The sequence below is a fragment of the Budorcas taxicolor genome, chromosome 20, assembly GCF_023091745.1.
Source record: "Budorcas taxicolor isolate Tak-1 chromosome 20, Takin1.1, whole genome shotgun sequence".
NCBI classification, from domain to species: domain Eukaryota; kingdom Metazoa; phylum Chordata; class Mammalia; order Artiodactyla; family Bovidae; genus Budorcas; species Budorcas taxicolor.
In genome coordinates this window covers 73,924,873-73,945,227 of record NC_068929.1, presented here as the reverse complement: position 1 = coordinate 73,945,227, position 20,355 = coordinate 73,924,873, and the positions used below count along the sequence as shown (strand labels likewise).

Here is a 20,355-nt window from a genome sequence, read left to right as displayed (position 1 = left end):
AGCAGACGGCCCCGCCCACCCCCAGCAGACGGCCCACCGGAGCCCCGTGCTCTCAGTGCCCCCGCACGGGCACACTTTCCTGCCACGGGAGGCACAGAGCCACCAGGACTGGGCTTGGACCGCAAGGAGAGGGGGACCCGAGGACTTCCCAGCCCCAGGAAGTCAGGGACGGGAGGAGGGCCCAGCAGGGATGAGGCGTCCAAAGTCACAGGTCTGGTCCAGAGGACACAGGGAAGGCTGGCTGGGGCTTGTGGGGAGGGGAGGCCCTGCAGGAGAGGGGGACAGCCACAAGTCTGCGGGGGCTGGTGAGGGTGGACCCACGGGGTCAGCGGAGGCCGAGTCAGGGAGGGCCGAGTGGACGGGCAGCGGTGCGGGAGGTCCAGCACTTCTGCGCGTAAGACGCTCTGGTTCCACATGGTCGGGGGAGGGGGGTGCTCAGGACCAGTGAGTTTTGTGATGAACTTGATCTCAGGGGGCGCTGATTAGAAAATGGGGAGGGGGCGGAGTGATGCAAAGACTCCAGACGCTCAGAGCCTCATGACCAATAGGTGCAGTTTTTGGTGCTTTGCAAGAATACACACACGAGATACATAGGTTTGGCGCACAGAACACAGAAGAGACAGGAAGAGATCCAAGTCCGAGCAGCTCACTGCCGCCCCCCGCCCCCCCGCCCCCGCCGCTGGTCTCTGCCACCTGCTGACCCGCAGCCCGACTGATTGCTGATCCCTGGGGTCTCCATCAAGGCCGGCACAGGAATACAACGCAGGCCACGTGAGTCATTTCACATTTTCTTGCAGCCACATTTAAAAACACAAAGGTGATGAAATCAATTCAACAAGGAGTTAATTTAAGCCAACACCCCTCAAATTCCATCATCTGAGCAGGCACTCATGAGCCGCTTTACTCTCTCTCCCGTCATGTCCAGGGATCCAGACACAGCGCATCTCAATCACATAGGCCACGTTCTGGGGGCCCAGCAGCCACCAGTGGCTTATGCTGCCCGTGGCCGGTGTGGGCCGTCTCCACACGCTGCTGTTACGGGAGCCAACCCCGATGCCCCTGGAACTGTTTTATTATTTTAACCTTTGCTTCCTGTTGCTTTTGTTCACTACAAGGATTCTGTCCATACATAAAGGCCTGGCTCGCGGAACCCTGGCCACCTGTGGAAGGTCACAGGAAGGAAGGAATTACCATGGCCCTCCCCAAGGCCGGCCCTTCCAGGAAACGCCTGCAAGTTTAATGCCTTTTCATTTTACCTCCTTACCTCCCCGCTCTCTGTTTCGTAACAGAAGCAAGCATGGTAACTTGCATTCGTAACCACAGCGCCTTTGAACTGCCTCTCCTCCCCTGCCCTTCAGGGGCGGGGGTCCCCCGGACGACCCTCCAGTTTTAACACAAGGTGGAACAGGGACGGTGACCCCGGCTCTGTCGTGGGACGCTTCCTGTTAAGTAGGGGGTGTGTGTCCCACTCCAGGACCATGTTGGCGGGAAGGTGCCCCCCACCCTGGGTTTCTCAGGGTCCTGTTCTGGGGTCGACACGAAGGGGTACACGTTGCCACACAGCATCCCTGGGTCACCCCGTCCTCATGCCTCATGCTTTTCTATCACAGCCTCGGCTCCAGCGCTCGGAAGCACCTCTCTGAAGGCCTCGCAGAGTCTGTCTGTAGACACGGCTTTGGAAGGCCAGCCTGGCCACCGCCTCCACCGTGCCATCCTCAGCGAGGACATCACCCCAGACACCAGCCCACCTTGTTGGGGGAATTCCTACGGAGCTTTCTGATGGCTGTTCCCATGCTTTCAAATTGTTTACCTGGATTTCCCACCTTCTGGAGTTACGTCTGCATTTTCGCCTGGGAGGAAGTTTCTGGGGGTCCTTGGCAGGCGCTCTTCCCACTGGATTTCCCGTCATTCACCTTCAGGGCCATCGCGTGAAGCTGCAGCCCTGGAGTTTCGTGAACCCTGCCCTGACGCCCAGGGTGCGGTTCGCGTGCTTTGTGTTTCCAAGACGTTTCAGGCTGAGAGGACACACTCGCCCCTCACAGAACCTGCTCACAGAGCCACGTGTGCGGGTCGTCCCTCGTCTCTGCTGTGACCGTTCAGCCGTATGAACTCTGGATCTCACAGGCACCTCTCTCTTCCACTCGCGTTTCCTCTGCTGCTCTAACTTCTTGAGGGAAGAGCCTGGAGCATTATTTTCAGAAGTACCTTATCTCCCCCAGTTCACACGGAGAACGCTGCTTTCTGTAAGTACTTAAATTCAACTCCACTAGTTTTAAAACGTAGCCTTTCCTTCCTGTTAAAATTTAGGTTAAATGTTATATCTTTTTGAAGCCTTGCTATTATCTTGTAACTTTGTTGCAAAGAAATAGAGGGCAGACACCCCGCCTCCTCAGCCAACTGGCCCCGCCTCTTGGGCTGTCTGGCCCCGCCTCCTCAGCCACTGGCCCCGCCTTTCAGGTTGTCTGGCCCCGCCTCTCCCCACCTCCTCGGCCACTGGCCCTGCCTCTCCGGCTGCCTGTCTAGGAGAAAGTCCAGGGCCCACCAGGGACTGTGCTGCGAGCCTGCTCCGCCTTACGACCTGTGGCTGCCAGCCCCTCCAGGGTGCAGACGGTTGGGTCCCTGGAGTCCCCTGTGTGTCCCCACAAATGGACCCTCAAGCTGCTGCCTGTGTCAGAGAGCAAGCAGGCAGCGGCGGTGGACAGGAGCTGCGGGGGCCACCACGCTCAGAGCACTCACCGGTGCACAGCGACACACCCGGACGGTGCAGCCACACCCAGGACGGCTGCTCCTCCAGGTGACAGAGAGGAACGACGCGGCTCAGGAAGAACACCAGTGGCCAACGCCCCACCCCAGGCCTTGGAGGACTGAGGCTGAAAGGGGCTCGGGGGCAGCACCCCAGTGCGTCTGGACCAACAGGGAGTGATGAGCAGGCCTGGAGGGGGAGCCCCAAAGCTGCGACAAGTGCCGCTGCTGAAGGTGCAGGTTAGTGAGCAGACAGCGTCCTGAACACAACGGGGCTCAACGGTCACTCCCGTGGACATGACGTGTGACCACGTCTGCCCCCGCGGAATGCACCCTGTGCCCACTCCGTGTGCCCCGGAGACATGGGCCTGGTGCCTGAGCTCTGCAGCCAGCAGGGGAGGACACGTGTGAGTGACCACACAGCCCCACCGACAGACGAGGACAGGCAGGCGCAGAGGGAACGAGGCCTAGCTGCAGACCTGCCCGGGCTCCGCGGAGGGTCGGGCGGGCAGGAAGCACGCTGGGCTGTGAAGGCTGCCTGGAGGAGGCGGGCACCTCCGGAGCCCACGGGGTGCAGAAGGGCCTGGTTCCTGAGAAGCTGGGACCCGCCTCCCTCCTGAGACGCAGCCCACAGTCTTGACCCCGCCGCCATCCTCAGGAGCCCACTATCCTCAAAAGTGCCACGTCGACTGTGTGCCCACCCTTCTTGAAGGCCACACGAGGGTGACACTCAGGGTCCTGGGCTGAACTACTCAGCACAACTATCAGAGGTTGCTCACGAGAAACTGTCCTCATGTCACGTACAAGCCGCTGTATTTAAAATGGATAGCGAACAAAGACCTACTGAACAGCACATGGAACTCGGCTCAGTGCTACGTACCAGCTTGGACGGGAGCGGGGTTTGGGGGAGAATGGATTCACGTGCACGCATGGCTGAATCCCTTCACTGTTCACCTGAGCAACGCTCTTAAGCAGCTACACCCTGATACAAAATGGCTTTGGTGTAAACAGAACAAAATGGGCTCAACAAGAACAGACTTGGGCGTGCATGTTCCCAGCACGTCCGTTTTGTAGGTCAGTCGTCTAACCCAGAGAGGTACGCGCACCGCCCGCTCTCAGCCAGCACGCTTCGCCGTGAGTTCCCGGCACAGTGGGTCCCGCTGGTGATCTGTCCAGGCCCGGTGCTCCGCTTACCACCACAAGGACCCAGGGCCCGCAGATGGAGCCACAGGCACGCAGGAACAGTCCACGTGTGGGAGGACCACACAGGCACACGCCACGTCCACACATATGCATCCTGGCTTCACTGGCTGCCTCTGGACTCTAGGAGACTCATTTTTGATTGTGGCACCAGCCGAGGGGCGGACAGGGCGTGTCTGCGGACGTGCCCGCGAGGGGCTGGCATGGGCATCCAGAGCCCTCCCTCCAGACCAGCCCGACCGCCTGAGAGAGATGGGAGCCCTCCAGTTCCAGGTCAGGCCACCAGCTTCCAGAAGACACAGAAGACAGGACTCACCAGCAAGCACAGGCACCCCAGACACAGTGCGAGAGAAAAATCGAACCCTCTGATCAGAGGGTGCGTGCGGGTGCATGCGCAGCCAAGAGCCAGAACCGGGCACCTGCTGGCCGAGCCCAGTGCCCGCCCCCAGTGCCAAGAAGCGCACTGTGCCTTCAAGGGCGACACAGCCCGCATGGTGGCCGCTGGATGTCCTTGTCCTTGAGACGCAGATATACATGGGATCTTTATGGGCTCAGTGGTGACATCTGGGCACTGCTTCCAGATCACTGCTGGAAGGGGATGCGGGGGGCGGGGCCGCTCCCCTGCGGTGCTTCGATCCAGTTGCCCAAGCAAACCACTGGCTGTGTGTTCACGACGGCTCGTGGCAAGAGCGTGAAAGTGACAACGCCTGTTCTGGATGGAAAACGCTCTCCAGCTCACAGCGAGCATGTGGAGCCCACAGGTCCGGAGCGCTCCACGGGCAGCACCCGCAGTCCGACGCCAGGCTCAGACCGGCCTGGAGAGCACTCCCCTGCCCCCGCCCTCCCCAGGCCACCGGGGTCACTGGCATCACCCACGTGCAAGCTGGCCCAAGTGCCTTGTGTTTCACAACCAGAGTGGAAGCACCCTCGTGCTACTGAAGAGACAAGACCTCTGCAGAGACCCGCGCCCTCTCCTGGGGGAGGACGGGCCCCAGGGCACCATGCGGCCTGTGTCCTCCAGCACCCGCCCCCATCCCCGGGGACCCCAGTCAGCCGCGCGGGACTCTGACAGGACAAGCGTGGGCAGGACGCACAGGGGTGGGGGGGGGGGCGGCACTGCCCAAGACGGTGGTCAGCTTGCTGACCGTAGGCACGGCAGACTCTCCCGAAGGCCTCTTCCCACCCAGCGCCATGGCCTCGCAGGGAGATCCCGCCATCCCAAGGGAATCGCACCTCCAAGAGGCTGGAGGGAAATGCACTCACTCCTCCCGCTTTGAGAGGAAAACGTCAGCGAGCCCACACGCGGGCCTGCTGGCCGCAGATGCTGGCGCTGGGCCCACATCCCTGGCCCTCCGCTCTCAGTGGTTCCGAGCGGCACGAGACGGAAGTAGGAGCAGACATGCCAGGCTCTCGATCCGCCCGCGGCCACAGCAGACCACCCTCTGGAGGTGGGTCGGGCCCGCAAGCCGACAGGCGGGTGTGGACCACAGACACGCCGGCCCTGGGCTCACGCAACCTCGCTGTGGACGCCGAGCGCGGAGTCGGGGCCACGGCTGCCACCAGGGTCCAGGTGTTCCTGGGGCTCCCGGAGCAACAGCTCAGGGCCGGCCCCGGGCTTGAGGACCTTGGGGCCTTTGTGCAGCAGGTGAGACCTCGGGGTGGGCACCTGGCTAGGTGCACCGAACGTCACCTGCATGACGGAGGCCAGGGACCAGCCCGGGGAGGAGCCACCAGCTACATGGGCCTCAGAGGATACCCCCCGACGTGACACTTGGGGGAAAGGGTAAGAGACAAAACAGAACCGACCTCTGCAAGCCAGCCGGATGGCTTCACAGCCTGGACTGGCGTTCACAAGGATGGCAGGCCTCAGTGGTTACTCAGGGAGGGCGCCAACCCCTCCTGGCCGGGGGGCCCTGGGGGAGCAGGTGGAGCCTGGATGAATGGGGTGCTACACAGGCCACACAGGGGCCGGGGGCACACTGAGCCTGCCGCCAGGATGCTCGGCTCCAAGGTGCGGGGGACATAAGCCGCCCCGACCCGTGGTCTCCGCAATCCCAGGAGGAGGCCAGGACCCCAGGACAGGACACAGGCGCCGGGCGACCCCAGTGAGGGCACCACGCGAGCAGGCCCGGCCCCCGCCCAGGACGCAGGCCGCCGGGGGAGCGGGCCTCAGAGGTGGCTTTTCCAGGCAGGCGGAGTGTGGACCACCCTCACGGTTAAGCACCCACAGTTCATGGGCTCCGACGGGCAGGGAAACTGAGGCCAGCCAAGGAAGTTGGTCAGAGACAAGCCAGAGTCTGAGAAGCGGTGCGGGGAGGAGGGTCCTCCTGGGGGAGGAGGGTCCTCCTGGGGGAGGAGGGGCTGCCTGGAGGATGAGGGGCCGCCTGGGGGGGGCGGGGACTCCCGAGGAGGAGGGGCTTCCCAGGGAGGAGGGGCTGCCTCGGGGAGAAGGGGCCACTTGGAGGATGAGGGGCCACCTGGAGGATGAGGGGCCTCCCGGGGAGGAGGGGCCTCCCGGGGGAGGAGGGGCTACTTGGAGGATGAGGGGCCACCTGGAGGATGAGGGGCCTCCCGGCGGAGGAGGGGCCACCCGGGGAAGGAGGGGCCTCCCGGGGGAGGAGGGGCCACCCGGGGGAGGAAGGGCCACTTGGAGGATGAGGGGCCACCTGGAGGATGAGGGGCCTCCCGGCGGAGGAGGGGCCACCCGGGGGAGGAGGGGCCTCCCGGGGGAGGAGGGGCCTCCCGGGGGAGGAGGGGCCTCCCAGCGGAGGAGGGGCCGCCAGGGAGAAGGGGCCACTTGGAGGATGAGGGGCCACCTGGAGGATGAGGGGCCTCCCGGGGAGGAGGGGCCTCCCGGGGGAGGAGGGGCTACTTGGAGGATGAGGGGCCACCTGGAGGATGAGGGGCCTCCCGGCGGAGGAGGGGCCACCCGGGGAAGGAGGGGCCTCCCGGGGGAGGAGGGGCCACCCGGGGGAGGAAGGGCCACTTGGAGGATGAGGGGCCACCTGGAGGATGAGGGGCCTCCCGGCGGAGGAGGGGCCACCCGGGGGAGGAGGGGCCTCCCGGGGGAGGAGGGGCCTCCCGGGGAGGAGGGGCCTCCCGGGGGAGGAGGGGCCACCCGGGGAAGGAGGGGCCACCCGGGGAAGGAGGGGCCGCCGGCGGAGCCCAGGACGGGACCCACCTCCAGCGAGCACTCGCACGTCCAGGACGTGGGCCTGATGGGCGCCACGCTCCTACAGTGCCGTCCCAGCTGCCCTGGGCTCCAGAGGCATCAACTGCGTCACTGGAAACCCGCTCAAACCAGCATCCCAGGCGACCCCCCACCCCTCGCCGGCTCCTCAGACACACACTTGGGCATCATATTTAATACCTTTCTTTCCTCTTCCTCCCAGCTCCGCCCCCAAATTCAGACTCGGCATGCCCCTACCCCAAGGTGCAGCCCAGGCCCCCTCCCCACCCTGCGCGTGGGGCTGCGGTCACCCTCAGGCTCCAGGTCTCCTCCCCCAGCCTGGTACCTCCCCAGTGGATGCCTTATAATAAAAAAGGCTTCCCTGGTGGCCCAGACGGTAAACAATCTGCCTGTAATGCAGGAGACCTGGGTTCAATCCTTGGGTGGAGACGCTCCCCTGGAGAAGAGAATGGCTACTCACTCCAGTCTTCTTGCCTGGAGAATCCATGGACAGAGGAGCCTGGAGGGCTACAGTCCACGGGGCTGGAAAGAGTCAGACACGACTAAGAGACCGACACTTTCACTTTATATCAAAAAACAAACCAACGATAAAGCCAGCCGCCTTGGAGACTGCTGATTCAGAGTGGACAGAAGGCGCTAAAACTGTGAAGGCAACACGGACGCCCCGGCAGCAGGGGGCTGCGCCCCGGCAGCAGGGGGCTGGGTCCCGGCAGCAGGGGGCTGCGCCCCGGCAGCAGGGGGCTGGGTCCCGGCAGCAGGGGGCTGGGTCCCGGCAGCAGGGGGCTGCGCCCCGGCAGCAGGGGGCTGGGTCCCGGCAGCAGGGGGCTGCGCCCCGGCAGCAGGGGGCTGCGCCCCGGCAGCAGGGGGCTGCGCCCCGGCAGCAGGGGGCTGGGTCCCGGCAGCAGGGGGCTGCGCCCCGGCAGCAGGGGGCTGGGTCCCGGCAGCAGGGGGCTGCGTCCCGGCAGCAGGGGGCTGGGTCCCGGCAGCAGGGGGCTGCGCCCCGGCCTAGCAAGGCAGGAGGTGGGCAAAGCCTTGGGGAAACTCTCGTCTGCTGGACGCAGCAGTGAGAAAAGAGCGACACGTCTACCTAACCTCAGTTTTCTCCTGAGAGGAGGCACGGTGACAGCGATGGTCCCAGGGTCCCACCAGCTGGCACTGCCCAGCCCAGGCCCCTGAGTTCACAGCGACAAAGGGGGAGCATCGGCTGGGGACCCAACAGTGAGGTGCAAGCCCAGCAAACCGACCTGGAGACGCCGCCCCTCCGCTTGCCCCATCTGCAAAAACACCTTTATTAAAGGTAAAATGCCTTCCGGTCCAAACTATACACTGTCTTCAAATAGCAAACAAGCAGTCCTCCTCACAAGTAACTCGAATAGTTCAAACAGGTGAAAGGAGAAGTGAAGCAGAAAGAGCTGGCAGCCTGAGCCCAGGCTGTCGGCTGCACCTTGTCACACGCACATCTGACCTGCAGACAAGGCTCCGCTCTACTGTCGGACAAAACGCCGAGTGTGGCGAGAGGCCCAAGGTCAGTCATGAGCGAGGGTCACTGGGAGCGCCGGTGGGGTCCAGGGGTCCCGGTCCCGCCCCCGGCTGAGGGGGCACCTTATGCTTGCTGGGATCTGGGCTTCCTCTGGGGTCTGCCACTGAGGTGAATCCTGCGCCCAAATTCACACCGGGTTCACCGTCTTTTTCTTATTAAGGTGTCATCTGACCTCGGATTTTCCTCCCTGCTGTGTGTCTATGGGGATAACCTGTGCCTCCACTTGGGAAAACTCTCCTTTCAGAGCCCATGCTGACTGCGTATAGAAGCTGTTTCTTCTGAGTGCTCCCACTCAAATCTAAAATTAAATATAGCTTTTCTAAAAGAGCTATTTTTTCTTTCAAACCCTCAGGCAGGCTCAACTTCCCCACCATCCCAGCCACTCTATTCAACTTTCAACTCAAATCTTAGCGCGGATCGCCGAGGCTGCAGGCTTCCACAGGACGGGTGTGTTTCAGTAATTCACTGAGCTTACAAACCTGTCCCACAGGAGAAAAAAACCACAGAGCAACTTTCCGGATGACCACACACACCACTCCTGGCACATGGCAGCTGATGATGGGGTTGTAGGGGGCAGCCCTGGTCATCACATGTTTCTCTGGGGAATCAGACCCCTAAGTATGAGACTCTGCACACGTTTCTCTGGGGGATCAGACCCTAAGTGTGAGACTCTGCAGCCCCAGCCACTGGTCTGGGGCAGGGGACGGGAGGGTCACACCTTCACATCTGCCGATCCTGCCCCTCTGGCCCACGGCCCCCACAATGATGGTTTCAGAGGGCCAGCGCGTACAGGTCCTGAGTTCCCAGACCCCATGGGCAGCTGGGGGCAGCAAGACCCACAGTCCACAGGGGAAGGAGTCAGAAAAACAACCCCAGGGTCTGCGGTGAGCGTGGTGGGACCACTGGGGCCCTCCGGGGGACTGCAGCACTGGAGGCACGGAGGGGCCAGCAGAGCCCTCGGGACACAGGAGGCTGCATGGGGGTGAAGCCTCAGGCCACCACGAGCCAGCCGCCTGCCACGTGGACTCCACATCTCCAGGGCAGCTGAGAAAGGCCTCTAGAATTATAATGGGTAGGATTTAAGCAAAGATGGAGGGAAGTATGTGAGGAGCAAGGGGAGAGCTCGGCACGTGGGGCTGGGCCTGGAGGAGCGGGTGGGCCAGTGGGTGGGCAGGGCGGCCACCAGGCTGGCTTCCAGGCTCTGCCTGTGACCTCTCAGGCCTTCTCCTTGCTCTCCCAACTTACTCAAGTTTTGTACAAAATCTCAGCTCGTCTGGGTTTTCAGGACCCCTGCGCCCCGGGGCCCTGGTGACTGTGACCTCAGCCCCTGCCCCCTCTGGGCGTGACATTCACAGTGAAGCCCACCCCAGGCTGGAGCCCTCCTGCGCTGCCCGGTCCCCTGAGCCCAGCGTTGCCCATGCCCAGGAGGACGGCTTCCTGGGCCCGACGGTCCCCCAGAGACGGGGCTCAGAGATGCAGTGGCCACTGAGCTGCTTCCCCAGGCGACTGGCCGGTCGGGCCGGGACATCCTGGAATTGCAAGTCCACAGTTCTGAGCGCCCCACCTGCAGAAATGGACGCAGGAGGCCGCACTCCTCCCAGATAGGTCAGAAGCTCGGGCTCCAGGTGTCCCGCAGCCTCAGGGATCGTCTCCCTGAGGAGACGGGAGCAGGGGACTGGGGGGAGCTGAGGCACCTCGGGATCTGAGCGCCGGAGGCCGTGGTCACCAATATTCGAGGCCCTGGCAATGTCCCCGGAGCCCTGCCCTTGGCTCTAAGGACACGCCTTCTACACTTTCACGGTCTGAAGCGCGTGCCCTGGCGGGTGGCCAGCAACGGCAGGAGCCGTGGGAATGAGGGGGGGAGCGGGGTGCGGAAAGAGCCCAGCAGCAGGGCTGCCTGCAGAGGAGGGGCCTGACAAGCTCGGAGCAGCCCCCCACCCCCATCTCAGAGCCGCCCAGAGCCAGGCCACGCTGGGGGGGTGCGGGACGTGCCTGCTCCGCAGGGCCCTTTACCGCAGGGTTTGAGTAAAAGAATCTCGAAGTTCAAGACCTGCAGCATTTCCTGCGGGTTTCACCTGTTTAGCAAATACCTGCCCAGAGCAGGAGGGCAGGGGTGGGGGCCGGGCTCCCAGCTGGGCACCTCCTACACCAACCCGCCCTCAGGTACGAGGAGCCCCCTCCACCGAACCTCCCAGCTCAACCCCACCCCCACAGGCTGGAGAGGCCCCGAACCAAATTTCTAGGTCCAGGCCCACATCCTGTCCCCATCCCCCGAATGCAAGGAGTTTCCCCCCAACCACATCCTGGCTCTGATCACAGCGGTGGGACACCCCCTCCAGCTGCAGGTGACCCCCAGGCGGGGACTTCCCCAGTAGCAGACAGACCCCCCCCCCCACTACCTAACGTCCCGGCTCTGCCCCCTTGGCTGCAGGCAGCACCGCGCCCACTGGGCACACTGGGGCCCTGGTCACGGGCGCGGGAGGAGAGAGGTGTTCGGGCAGCCTGTCCCTCGGCCAGGCGGTCACTCCTCTGGGGACAGTGGGGAAATAGGGGGGTGGGTTCCCCGCGTCCCACACGGCCGCTCCATGCTGGGTGATCGCAGGCTCCCGACCAGCAGCATGAAGGGAGCTGGCGGGAGTGGGGAGCAGGCGTCCCAGGGGAGGGCCCAGCCGACGGTTGTAGGCGCAGCAGCGGCAGGGGCTCCCTGCTGGGGAGAAGCGCCCACTGCCTCGGAGGGCGTCGTGCCGCCTGCTCTGGACCAGGGACCGTGGTCCTCCAGGGCTGGCCGGGGGCACAGAGGACCCCCAGAGGAGAGGCCCCCACCTAAGGCTGGCCCAGTCCGTCAGCACCCTGTGGTCCTGGCACCAAGGCTGCTCTGCCAGCGTGGGATCCAAGGGTGGCCGGGGTTGGGGCCCGCCGGGCGGCCCATCCTCCTGCTCCAGACCTCGGGAACCCGAGTGCAGCCCCCCACGGTGAAGTCCAGCTGTGTGTCCCCACCCCGGGGGACGGGAAGGTCCAGAAAAAAGTGTTTAAACAACTCTAGAGTGGCAGCTAACTTTTTAGGGAAAAGAAGTCACACATGTATACCCGTGGCGGATTCATGTTGATGTATGGCAAGACCACACAGTATTGTAAAGTAATTAGCCTCCAATTAAAATAAATAAATTTATATTTTTTAAAAAAAGTCACTCCTCTGGCTCTGGGACTGTTAAGGCCCCAGGCCGCCGGACACGTCCCCCACTCAAGACCCCTGCGGAGCACCACAAAGGACACGGTGCGCAAGGAGGGAGGCCCAGAGGTGGGAGGCTGAGATCGCCGGGAGGGGGACGATCAGCCACGGTTACACACACAGACACACACACACACAGACAGACACACAGACACACACCCATAGACAGACACACAGAAACAGACACACACACAGACACACAGACACAGACATACACACACAGAGACACACACACACACAGACACACACAGATATACACACAAATATACACACAGACATACACAGACACACATACACATAGACACACACACAGAAACAGACACACACAGACATACACACAGACACACAGACACAGACATACACACACAGAGATATACACACAAATACACACACAGACATACACAGACACACACACACAGACATACACACAGACACACAGACACAGACATACACACACACAGATATACACACAAATACACACACAGACACACACACACAAACACATAGACGCACACACAGAAACACATACACACACAGACACACACACAGATATGCACACACACACATACAAACATACATAGACACACACACAGATATACACACAAATGCACAGAGACAGACACAGACACGCACACAGACATACACAGACACACACACACAGACACACACACAGACATACACAGACACACAGACACAGACACACAGAAACAGACACACACACAGACACAGACATACACACACAGATATACACACAAATACACATACATACACACAGACACACAGACACACACACACAGACAGACAAACAGAAACAGACACACACACAGACACATGGACACAGACATACACACACAGATATACACACAAATACACACACAGACATACACAGACACACACACACATAGACACACACACAGAAACAGACACAGACACAGACACACACACAGACACAGACACACAGAAACAGACACACACAGACACACACATACACACAGACACACAGACACACACACACATAGACACACACACAGATACACATACACAGACACACAGAAACAGACACACACACAGACACACACACAGATATACACACAAATACACAGACATACACAGACACACAAACACATAGACGCACACACAGAAACAGACACACACACACAGACACAGACACACACACAGACACACAGATATGCACACACACACAGATATACACACAAATACACAGACACAGACACACACACAGACACACACAGACAAACACACAGAAACAGACACACACAGACACAGACATACACACACAGATATACATACAAATACACACCCAGACATACACACAGACACACAGACACACACACATAGACAAACAGAAACAGACACACACAGACACACACATACACACACACAGACACACACACAGAAACAGACACAAACACACACACAGACACACACAGAGACACACAAACACAGACAGACACACACACAGATATACACACAAATACACACATAGACAGACACACAGACACAGACACAGACAGACACACACACACACACACACTGGTTCGCAGGCTGCAGCAGTGTATGAATGAGCACAGCCTGGTGAACCGGCATGGGCATCTGGGTGGTGAGGCGGGCTTCAGGGGGCACTGCTGCACACGCCTCAGCAAGGGGTTTCCAGACACACACTGCCTCTGGGCTCCTTTCAGAGCAACTCACACAGAGACGGGGCTTATGGGACACAGGAAGCCCCGCCCTGAGGCTGCAGGGAGCCCGCGAGCGCTCGCCTGGCCGTGGGGGCGAGGGCGTGGTGATGGCCCCGGGGTGGGGGCCCGTCCCATCCGTGTGGTGAGGCCCCCAGGCCCTTGTTCTGTCCATGTGTGATGGCCCCAGGGCGGGGGGGCCCTGTCCCGTCCGTGTGGTGAGGGCCCCGGGCCCTTGTTCTGTCCATGTGTGACGGCCCCGGGGCGGGGGGCAGAGTCCACCCGGGTGACAGGGGCTTGTGGGGGCCCTGCTAAGACCCCCGGGCACCTGCGGGGACGGGCGGGCAGGGTCCGCTCTCGGGGACAAAATCCTGCTCTATCAGTGAGGAGTGAGGCTGACTGTGCTCAGCTCGGTGCTCAGAGATGAGAGCGGGGTAAGAGAAAACTGCACGTGTGCATTCCCAGGACAGAAGAGCGTGATTCGGGAGAAGCCCCGGGACCTCCCTGGGGGTTCAGAGGCCAAGATTCCACACTCCCCACGCAGGGGGCCCGGGTTCCATCCCTGGGTGGGAACATGATCCCACGGGCTGCAACCAAGACCCGGCACAGCCAAATAAATATTTACAGCAGAGCGCGGGGAGGCGGCGGCGGCGGCCCGCCACCCTGGCCCCCTTCTCAGTCCCCATCACTGACCACAGCTCAGCTTCCCCCGCGGACCCTTCCGGAAGATGACGTGCGGGTCACAGGAGGCTCCCGGCGGGTCGCAGGAGAAAGCGGGCAGGTCAGACATCCGCCCGGAGCCAGCCCACACGGCCTGGAGTCCAGGGACAGCATGGGGCCTGCGCCTCGGCCCCTCGCCTGGAGCGGGGACACGGCCCGGCTGTTCACCGGCCCGGGGCCCAGGGCTGCGCTCCTGGCCGTCAGAAGGTGACGGGGGCCTCGGGCCGAGCCTGGTCCTGCCCTGGGACACTCGCACTCTTGGAGGGACCCCAGCACCCGCTCCCAGCTGCGGTATCGCCAGCCCCCCAAGAACACGGGCTTCAGGCCAGGCCACCTCCCCATTCACCCATCCTCCCCACCCCACCAGGCAGGGCCTGGGGGTCCCAGAAGGGGCTGGATGAAGGGCTGCCCAGGGTGGGTGCAAGGAGCACCCAGATGTGGGGGAGAGGCTGGAGCCTGGCCTGTGTGTCTGTAGGGGCACACCACGGATGTGAACCAGACTCCTCCTCGTGAGCAGCCAGGGAGTGTGCCTGCCCCCCTCCCCGAGGGCCCCCCTAACTAAGGATGCATCCAGACAAGACCCCAGGTACCTGCTGCTGCTCTGCCAGACCAAGACCACCGCTTCTGGGGGATCAGGCTGCACGCAGGCCCCCTGGACACGCCTGTCCCTGGACTCACCCTCCTGGTGACCCCTGGGGCCCAGTTCCAGGGTGTTCGGGAAACCAGGCTGCCATCCAGGAAGTAAACTCTCCGTGACACCAGTTCAGGGGCTCAGAAATGGGGAAGCACCAGAGCTGTGGGGTGCGCTCGGCCCGGGGCTTCCAGTGGGAAGTCCCCAAACCCAGGGGGGACAGGAGACCACTGCCCAACTGCAAAGCAGCACCACCTCCACGCGAGGGCCCCACGGCCCACGAGTCACAGCTCTCGGATCTCAACTTGCTGGTTCCTGTCCCAAGAGATGCTTAAGCTCCTCACTAGATCTGCCGTTAAATGACAGATGGGCCCAGGGGTCATTAATCCCCAGACAGGCGGCAGTCCCTCCCCCCAAGCAAAGGCCAACAGGTAAACACAGGCACCGGACTGGTCAGTCCCAACTCAGGATGAAGGGAAGCGATGTCCCTTCCCTCGGACATCGAGGGATCCGTTTATGTGCTGATTTCGAGAGGAAGGCTGCCCTTGTGTGGACAGGCCAGTCGGCTCTGCAAGTTAAGCACGCGAAGGGGAAAAGCTGTGCAGGATGCTGCTGGCGAAAAGACGTTCCCGCGGGCTGGCACGGGGACAGTCCGTGACCACGCACCCCGCGTCAGGCCTGGCGCCACAGGCCTCTGGACAGAAACACGGACTCAGCCCCGACCCTGCCTGGGGACGAGGGATGCGCAGAGGACCCCTGCCCTGCCCGGTGGTGAGAACACGGCCCGCCTGCTCCTCCCTGACCTCAGCCACACGCCGGGGAGAAGGGCCAGGCAGGGCCTCCGGTGCCCAGGCCCGCTGAGTTGGCACTTAGAGAAAAAGGCAGGCATCTGGGGAAATGACAACCTTAGACTGACTTTAAGAATTTTTCGCTTAACATTACTTCAGATGAATTACTCTGCACGTTAAAAACCCGGATCTCCCCACAAAAAGCTGTCACAGACGGAGGTGTGCTCCCCACGGGCTAGACCACCCGGGAGAACCAGGAAGTCTCTGCTCCTCCCACAGGTAGTTCTGGAGTCACAGACAGGCCGGCCTGTGGGCAGTCCTACCGAGAGGCACACACAGCTCGCACGCAGAGTCCGCGTGGTCCACTCAGGGGTCCCACCAGGGCAGAGAAGCAGCCCGCCAGGTCAGGGGCAGCGGAAGGCAGGACAGATGGAGAGGGGCGCCCCCGAGGGGCCCCCAGTCAGGGCCAGAGCATCCCACAGACAGAGCGTGTGGAAAGCAGGCTCCTGGACTGTTCACCAGGCGGGACCTGCTTTTGTGTAACCGATTCAGGCCCTAGACAAGCGCCAGGATCCCCCAGAACAACTTGGAACCGGGGCAGGCCAGAACCCCCCCAAAACCCCTCTGCCGTCACCTCAGGACCCCCAGAGTCCGCCCCCACCGCTGCTGCACCGACTCCAGGGACCAGCGAGGTCCCCACACGCGAAGCGCATCAAGCGACAAACTTACATCCAGAGGGAGCCGCTCCGGTTCGGCGCGGGGCCTGCACACGGCGGGAGTGGGCGCCCGGACCGGGGACCGCGCGGCGCCCACCCAGCGGGGAGTGGCTCCGAGGCCGGGATGCAGGGGCTAGGGAAAAGGGGTACGGGGGTCCAGGGATCGGGGAAAGGGGGGACGAGCCGGGTGCGGGGACCTGGGGAAAAGGGATGCGGAGCCAGGTTCCGGGCGCTGGCGGCGGGAACCGGGGATGGGGCGCGGACGGCGGGGGATGAGCGCTGCGGGTCGCAGGGAAGGGTGGCGGTAGCGGGCCCCGGGGAGCGCGCAGCTGGGCCGCGCCCAAGGTCCCCCTCCCGGGCCCCTCCGGCCGCGCATCCCCGAGCCTCGGCTCGGCCCCGGGCCCGGGGCGGCCTGGGCTCCCGGCGGACACCCACCTGGGCCTTCTGCAGGGCGCCCAAGCGCAGCTCGTGCACGAAAGGGTTCCGCCCCGGGGGCGCCTGCCGCCGCGCGTCGCCGGCCCCTGCGCTGGAGGAGGGGGCGGCGCGAGGATCGCGTCCCCGGAGCCTCATGGCCGCGCCGCCCGCCGCGAGGGGCGCGGGGCGCCGGGCCGGGTGCGGAGCGGGGGGCGCGGGGCGCGGGGCGAGGATGCGCGGCGGCTGGAGCGGGCCGGGCGCGCGGCCGCGCAGGCGCGGGCCGGGCGGCTGCGTGACGTGGGCGGGCGGGGCGGGGCGCGGGGGCGGGGCGGGGCGCGGGGGCGGGGCGGGGCGCGGGGCGGGGCGCGGGGGCGGGCGCGGGGCGGGGCGTGTGCTGGCCCCGCCCCGCGGGCGCCGAGAGGCCGCGCCCGCGCCCCGCGCCCGCGCCCCGCGCCGCCCTCCGCGCCCCGCGCCGCCCTCCGCGCCCCGCGCCGCCCTCCGCGCCCCGCGCCGCCCTCCGCGCCCCGCGCCGCCCTCCGCGCCCCGCGCCCGGCTCCGGGGCCGCTCGGCGAACCGCTGGGGGCGGGTCCCGAGCGGCGCCGAGGCCCTGGCCGGGAGCCCGTGGCGGCGGCGGGACCACAGCGGCGCGCCCCCTGGGTCCCCGCCACGTTGTCCGCTTCCGCTGCTCAGGGCGCCCACCCGGGGCGCGGCCGGGAGAGGAGGCGCCGTGCAGCCGCGTGGGGGCGGCCGGCGCGGCTGGCGCTTGCTCCCCGGGCTGGGGGCGCCGAGCCTCCGGGCTGTCGGCTCAGAACCAGAGGAACACCGCTGGACCGCGCCTGGCCAGGCCGCGTGTGTAAGGGCCCGCTGCATGCCCGCCGAAGACCCGGGTCCTCCTCAGATGCGCCCCGCCGCGCTGCTTGGTCCCGCTCGCCCGGCTCTGGGCGGGGGACCAGCGGCGGAGAAGGGCAGGCCTCATCCCAGACGCCTGGGGTCCACCCCGATCACAGGGTCCAGGCGTTTGCTGACTGGGACCCAGTGGTTTGAGAAGGGGGTAATGACTTTAGTTCTTGGCATGACCTTGTGGGTGAAGTGGGGGACACTGGGGTCTCTGATTCGTGGTGGGCACAGTGCTAACTAGGGCAACTGAAAGTACACCCTGTTAAAAATCTATACGTTTGAAAGCCGCCTCAAAGCCTTAGTGTCACAAACAGCTACATTTCTGCGGGTCTGTCCTTGCGGCCCAGACGGCAGGAGATGGAGAGGGCCGGGCCGCGGGTGTCCGCTGAGCAAGGATCAGCTGGCATGTGTACGCCTGAAACCACAGCCCTGCCTGGCTGGCCTGCCAAGGCCCGGGCTCTGGGCCACTCCGGGCCTGGGCAGTGAGTCAGGGAGTGGTCGGGCCTCCGATGACCCAGCGGATGGCGTTACCAGGTGACATGGTGAAGACTCGCCCTACTGAAGGCCCTTCTGTGTTTCCGTGGAGAGACGTTGCGGGGAGGGGGCCCCCCTGAAGTCTCTGGCGTCCTACGGGAGTTGTTAGTCCAGAAGGCAAAGTGCAGGCCGGGTCCAGGCTTCCCCGAAGCCTCACGCTTCGCCTGGGTGAGTGACCAGTCCGCAGAATCTGGGGAGTTGCGTCTTTAAGAGGCTGGCAGAGCAGTGCCTGGTCACGCAAACGCCCTGGGCACCATGCTGACCTTGTGTGCTGCTGGACGTGGGAGACTCTCTGAGGCCACTGGCCCTCTGCTGACCTCCTGGACATTAAGTTGCCGTTGTTCTGACGGCGTGGAGGGCTGGTGGGACCATGCAAGGGTCTGGGCAGGCGGAGGGGAAGGGGGTGGAGGCGCGTCCCTGTTGACCACAGGCTGAAACCTGCTTGGCCCCGAGTGACTGGGGAGGGTGGAGGGCCACCGTCTGGGAGAGCTGGGCTGGGGAGTGAGGCGTGAGTCTGGGGTCATCCCCTTGGGAGGACCGGCCAGGATAGAGCTGGGATGGCCACTCCGTGGTTGTCAACACGGTGGAGACCCGCTTGCCGTGGGCAGTGGGAAAGCTTGGCTGGAGGAGCAAGAGGGAGGTGGAGGCCTGGGGAGGGGGCTAGGATCCAGGGGGTTAGGCTCCCTGGGGGAGGGTCTGGAGGCAGGAAGCAGAAAGCCAGCCCCCTACAGGGGAGGTGGAATCCCTGAAGGGTCCCAGATCAGGGGACGGGTTCGGGGGGAGCCTCTGGGGGCGAGGGTCCCCCATGAGGAAGCTGGGAACTGGGTGGGGCAGGGGCGGGGGCCGGGAAGCTCGCCAGTTCACACTGGTCCTTCCCAGGCGGGCTCCGGTTTTCACGGTGCCGTGGAAGTTTGCAGAAGCTTGGTCGGGAGAAGCTGCTCTTGGTGGGCAGTTACAGCAGCTTCTTTCAGTGGACGAAGAAGAAAGGCTTCAACTATCTTTGGGCCCTCGCTTCTTGGTTTTGGTGAAACCTCCTGGTGTGTCCTTGAACCACTGAACCCGGTCGCCTGGGACCTCCAGGACCCTCGGACCCAGGGGCGCTGGCTGTGCTCCGGGGACGCAGCTCAGACCTGCCGCTGTCTGTGTGCGCCTGCTGGGGCTGGAGACGGAGGCGCTGCACCTCCGGCTCCAGGTCACGAGCATTCTTGGGCCTCGCCTGTTGCTGGTTGGTGGGGGTGGTGGGGGTTGTTTATGTTTTGAATTCTAGAGCTGTTGAGGAAGAGGAAGAGCGGCCCTTTCATTTCTGCTCCAATGCTCGGTTTTGGATCTGCCGTTTGGGGTTGTTTCTAACCCGTCTGCAGAGGTTTCTCATCCGCATGGTACACGGATGCTCTTGACACCAGTGATCAGTCTCCCTGCTGTTGCCCTGCCTTGGGTGCACACAGCAGTGTTTCTATGAAGCTCTTTCCGGACGCCCTGTTTACCGCGTCGGTTTGTTGGCCCCTGTGCCGGTTCCACACTGTTCTAATCTCGATGCCTGTGGAGTAAGGTGCCACGGTCACCAGTAGCAGGAGTTCCAGTTGCTGTTTCAAGAGCTGTCTTGGGACTTCCCTGACTACCCAGTGGGTACAAATCCGCCTTCCAATGCAGGGAACACAGGTTCGATCCCTGGTGGGGAAACTAAGATCCCACGTGCTGCAGAGCAGCTGAGCCTGCCGGTCACGACGAAAGATTCCCAGTGGCGCGGCAGAGACCCCGCGTGCTAGGACCGAGACCCAGTGCAGCCAAACTGAAGAAGAAGAGCTGTCTTAATGATTCACAGAACTCAGCTTTCCCATCCAAATATAGAATCGGTTTCATGACTGCAGCCACAGCGCTCACTCCTTGGAAGAGAAGCTAGGACAAACCTGGACAGCGTGTTGAAAAGCAGAGACATCACTTTGCTGATAAGGTCCCTATAGTCAAAGCTATGGTTTTCCAGTGGTCACGTACGGATGTGAGAGTTGGCCTATAAAGAAGGCTGAGTGCTGAAGAATTGATGTTTTTGAACTGCGGTG

General features: G+C 63.1%; 1 protein-coding gene across 1 annotated transcript in view; it reads right to left on the bottom strand.

The window, feature by feature from the left end:
* The window catches only part of LPCAT1 (lysophosphatidylcholine acyltransferase 1), a 38,391-nt gene extending 21,368 nt beyond the window's left edge, over positions 1 to 17,023 (bottom strand). Inside the window, exon 1 of the mRNA XM_052659186.1 lies at positions 16,889 to 17,023. Within this exon, the coding sequence (XP_052515146.1) occupies positions 16,889 to 17,023 (135 nt within the window). The remainder of the gene's footprint in view (positions 1 to 16,888) is intronic.
* Between the last annotated feature and the right edge of the window lie 3,332 nt (positions 17,024 to 20,355).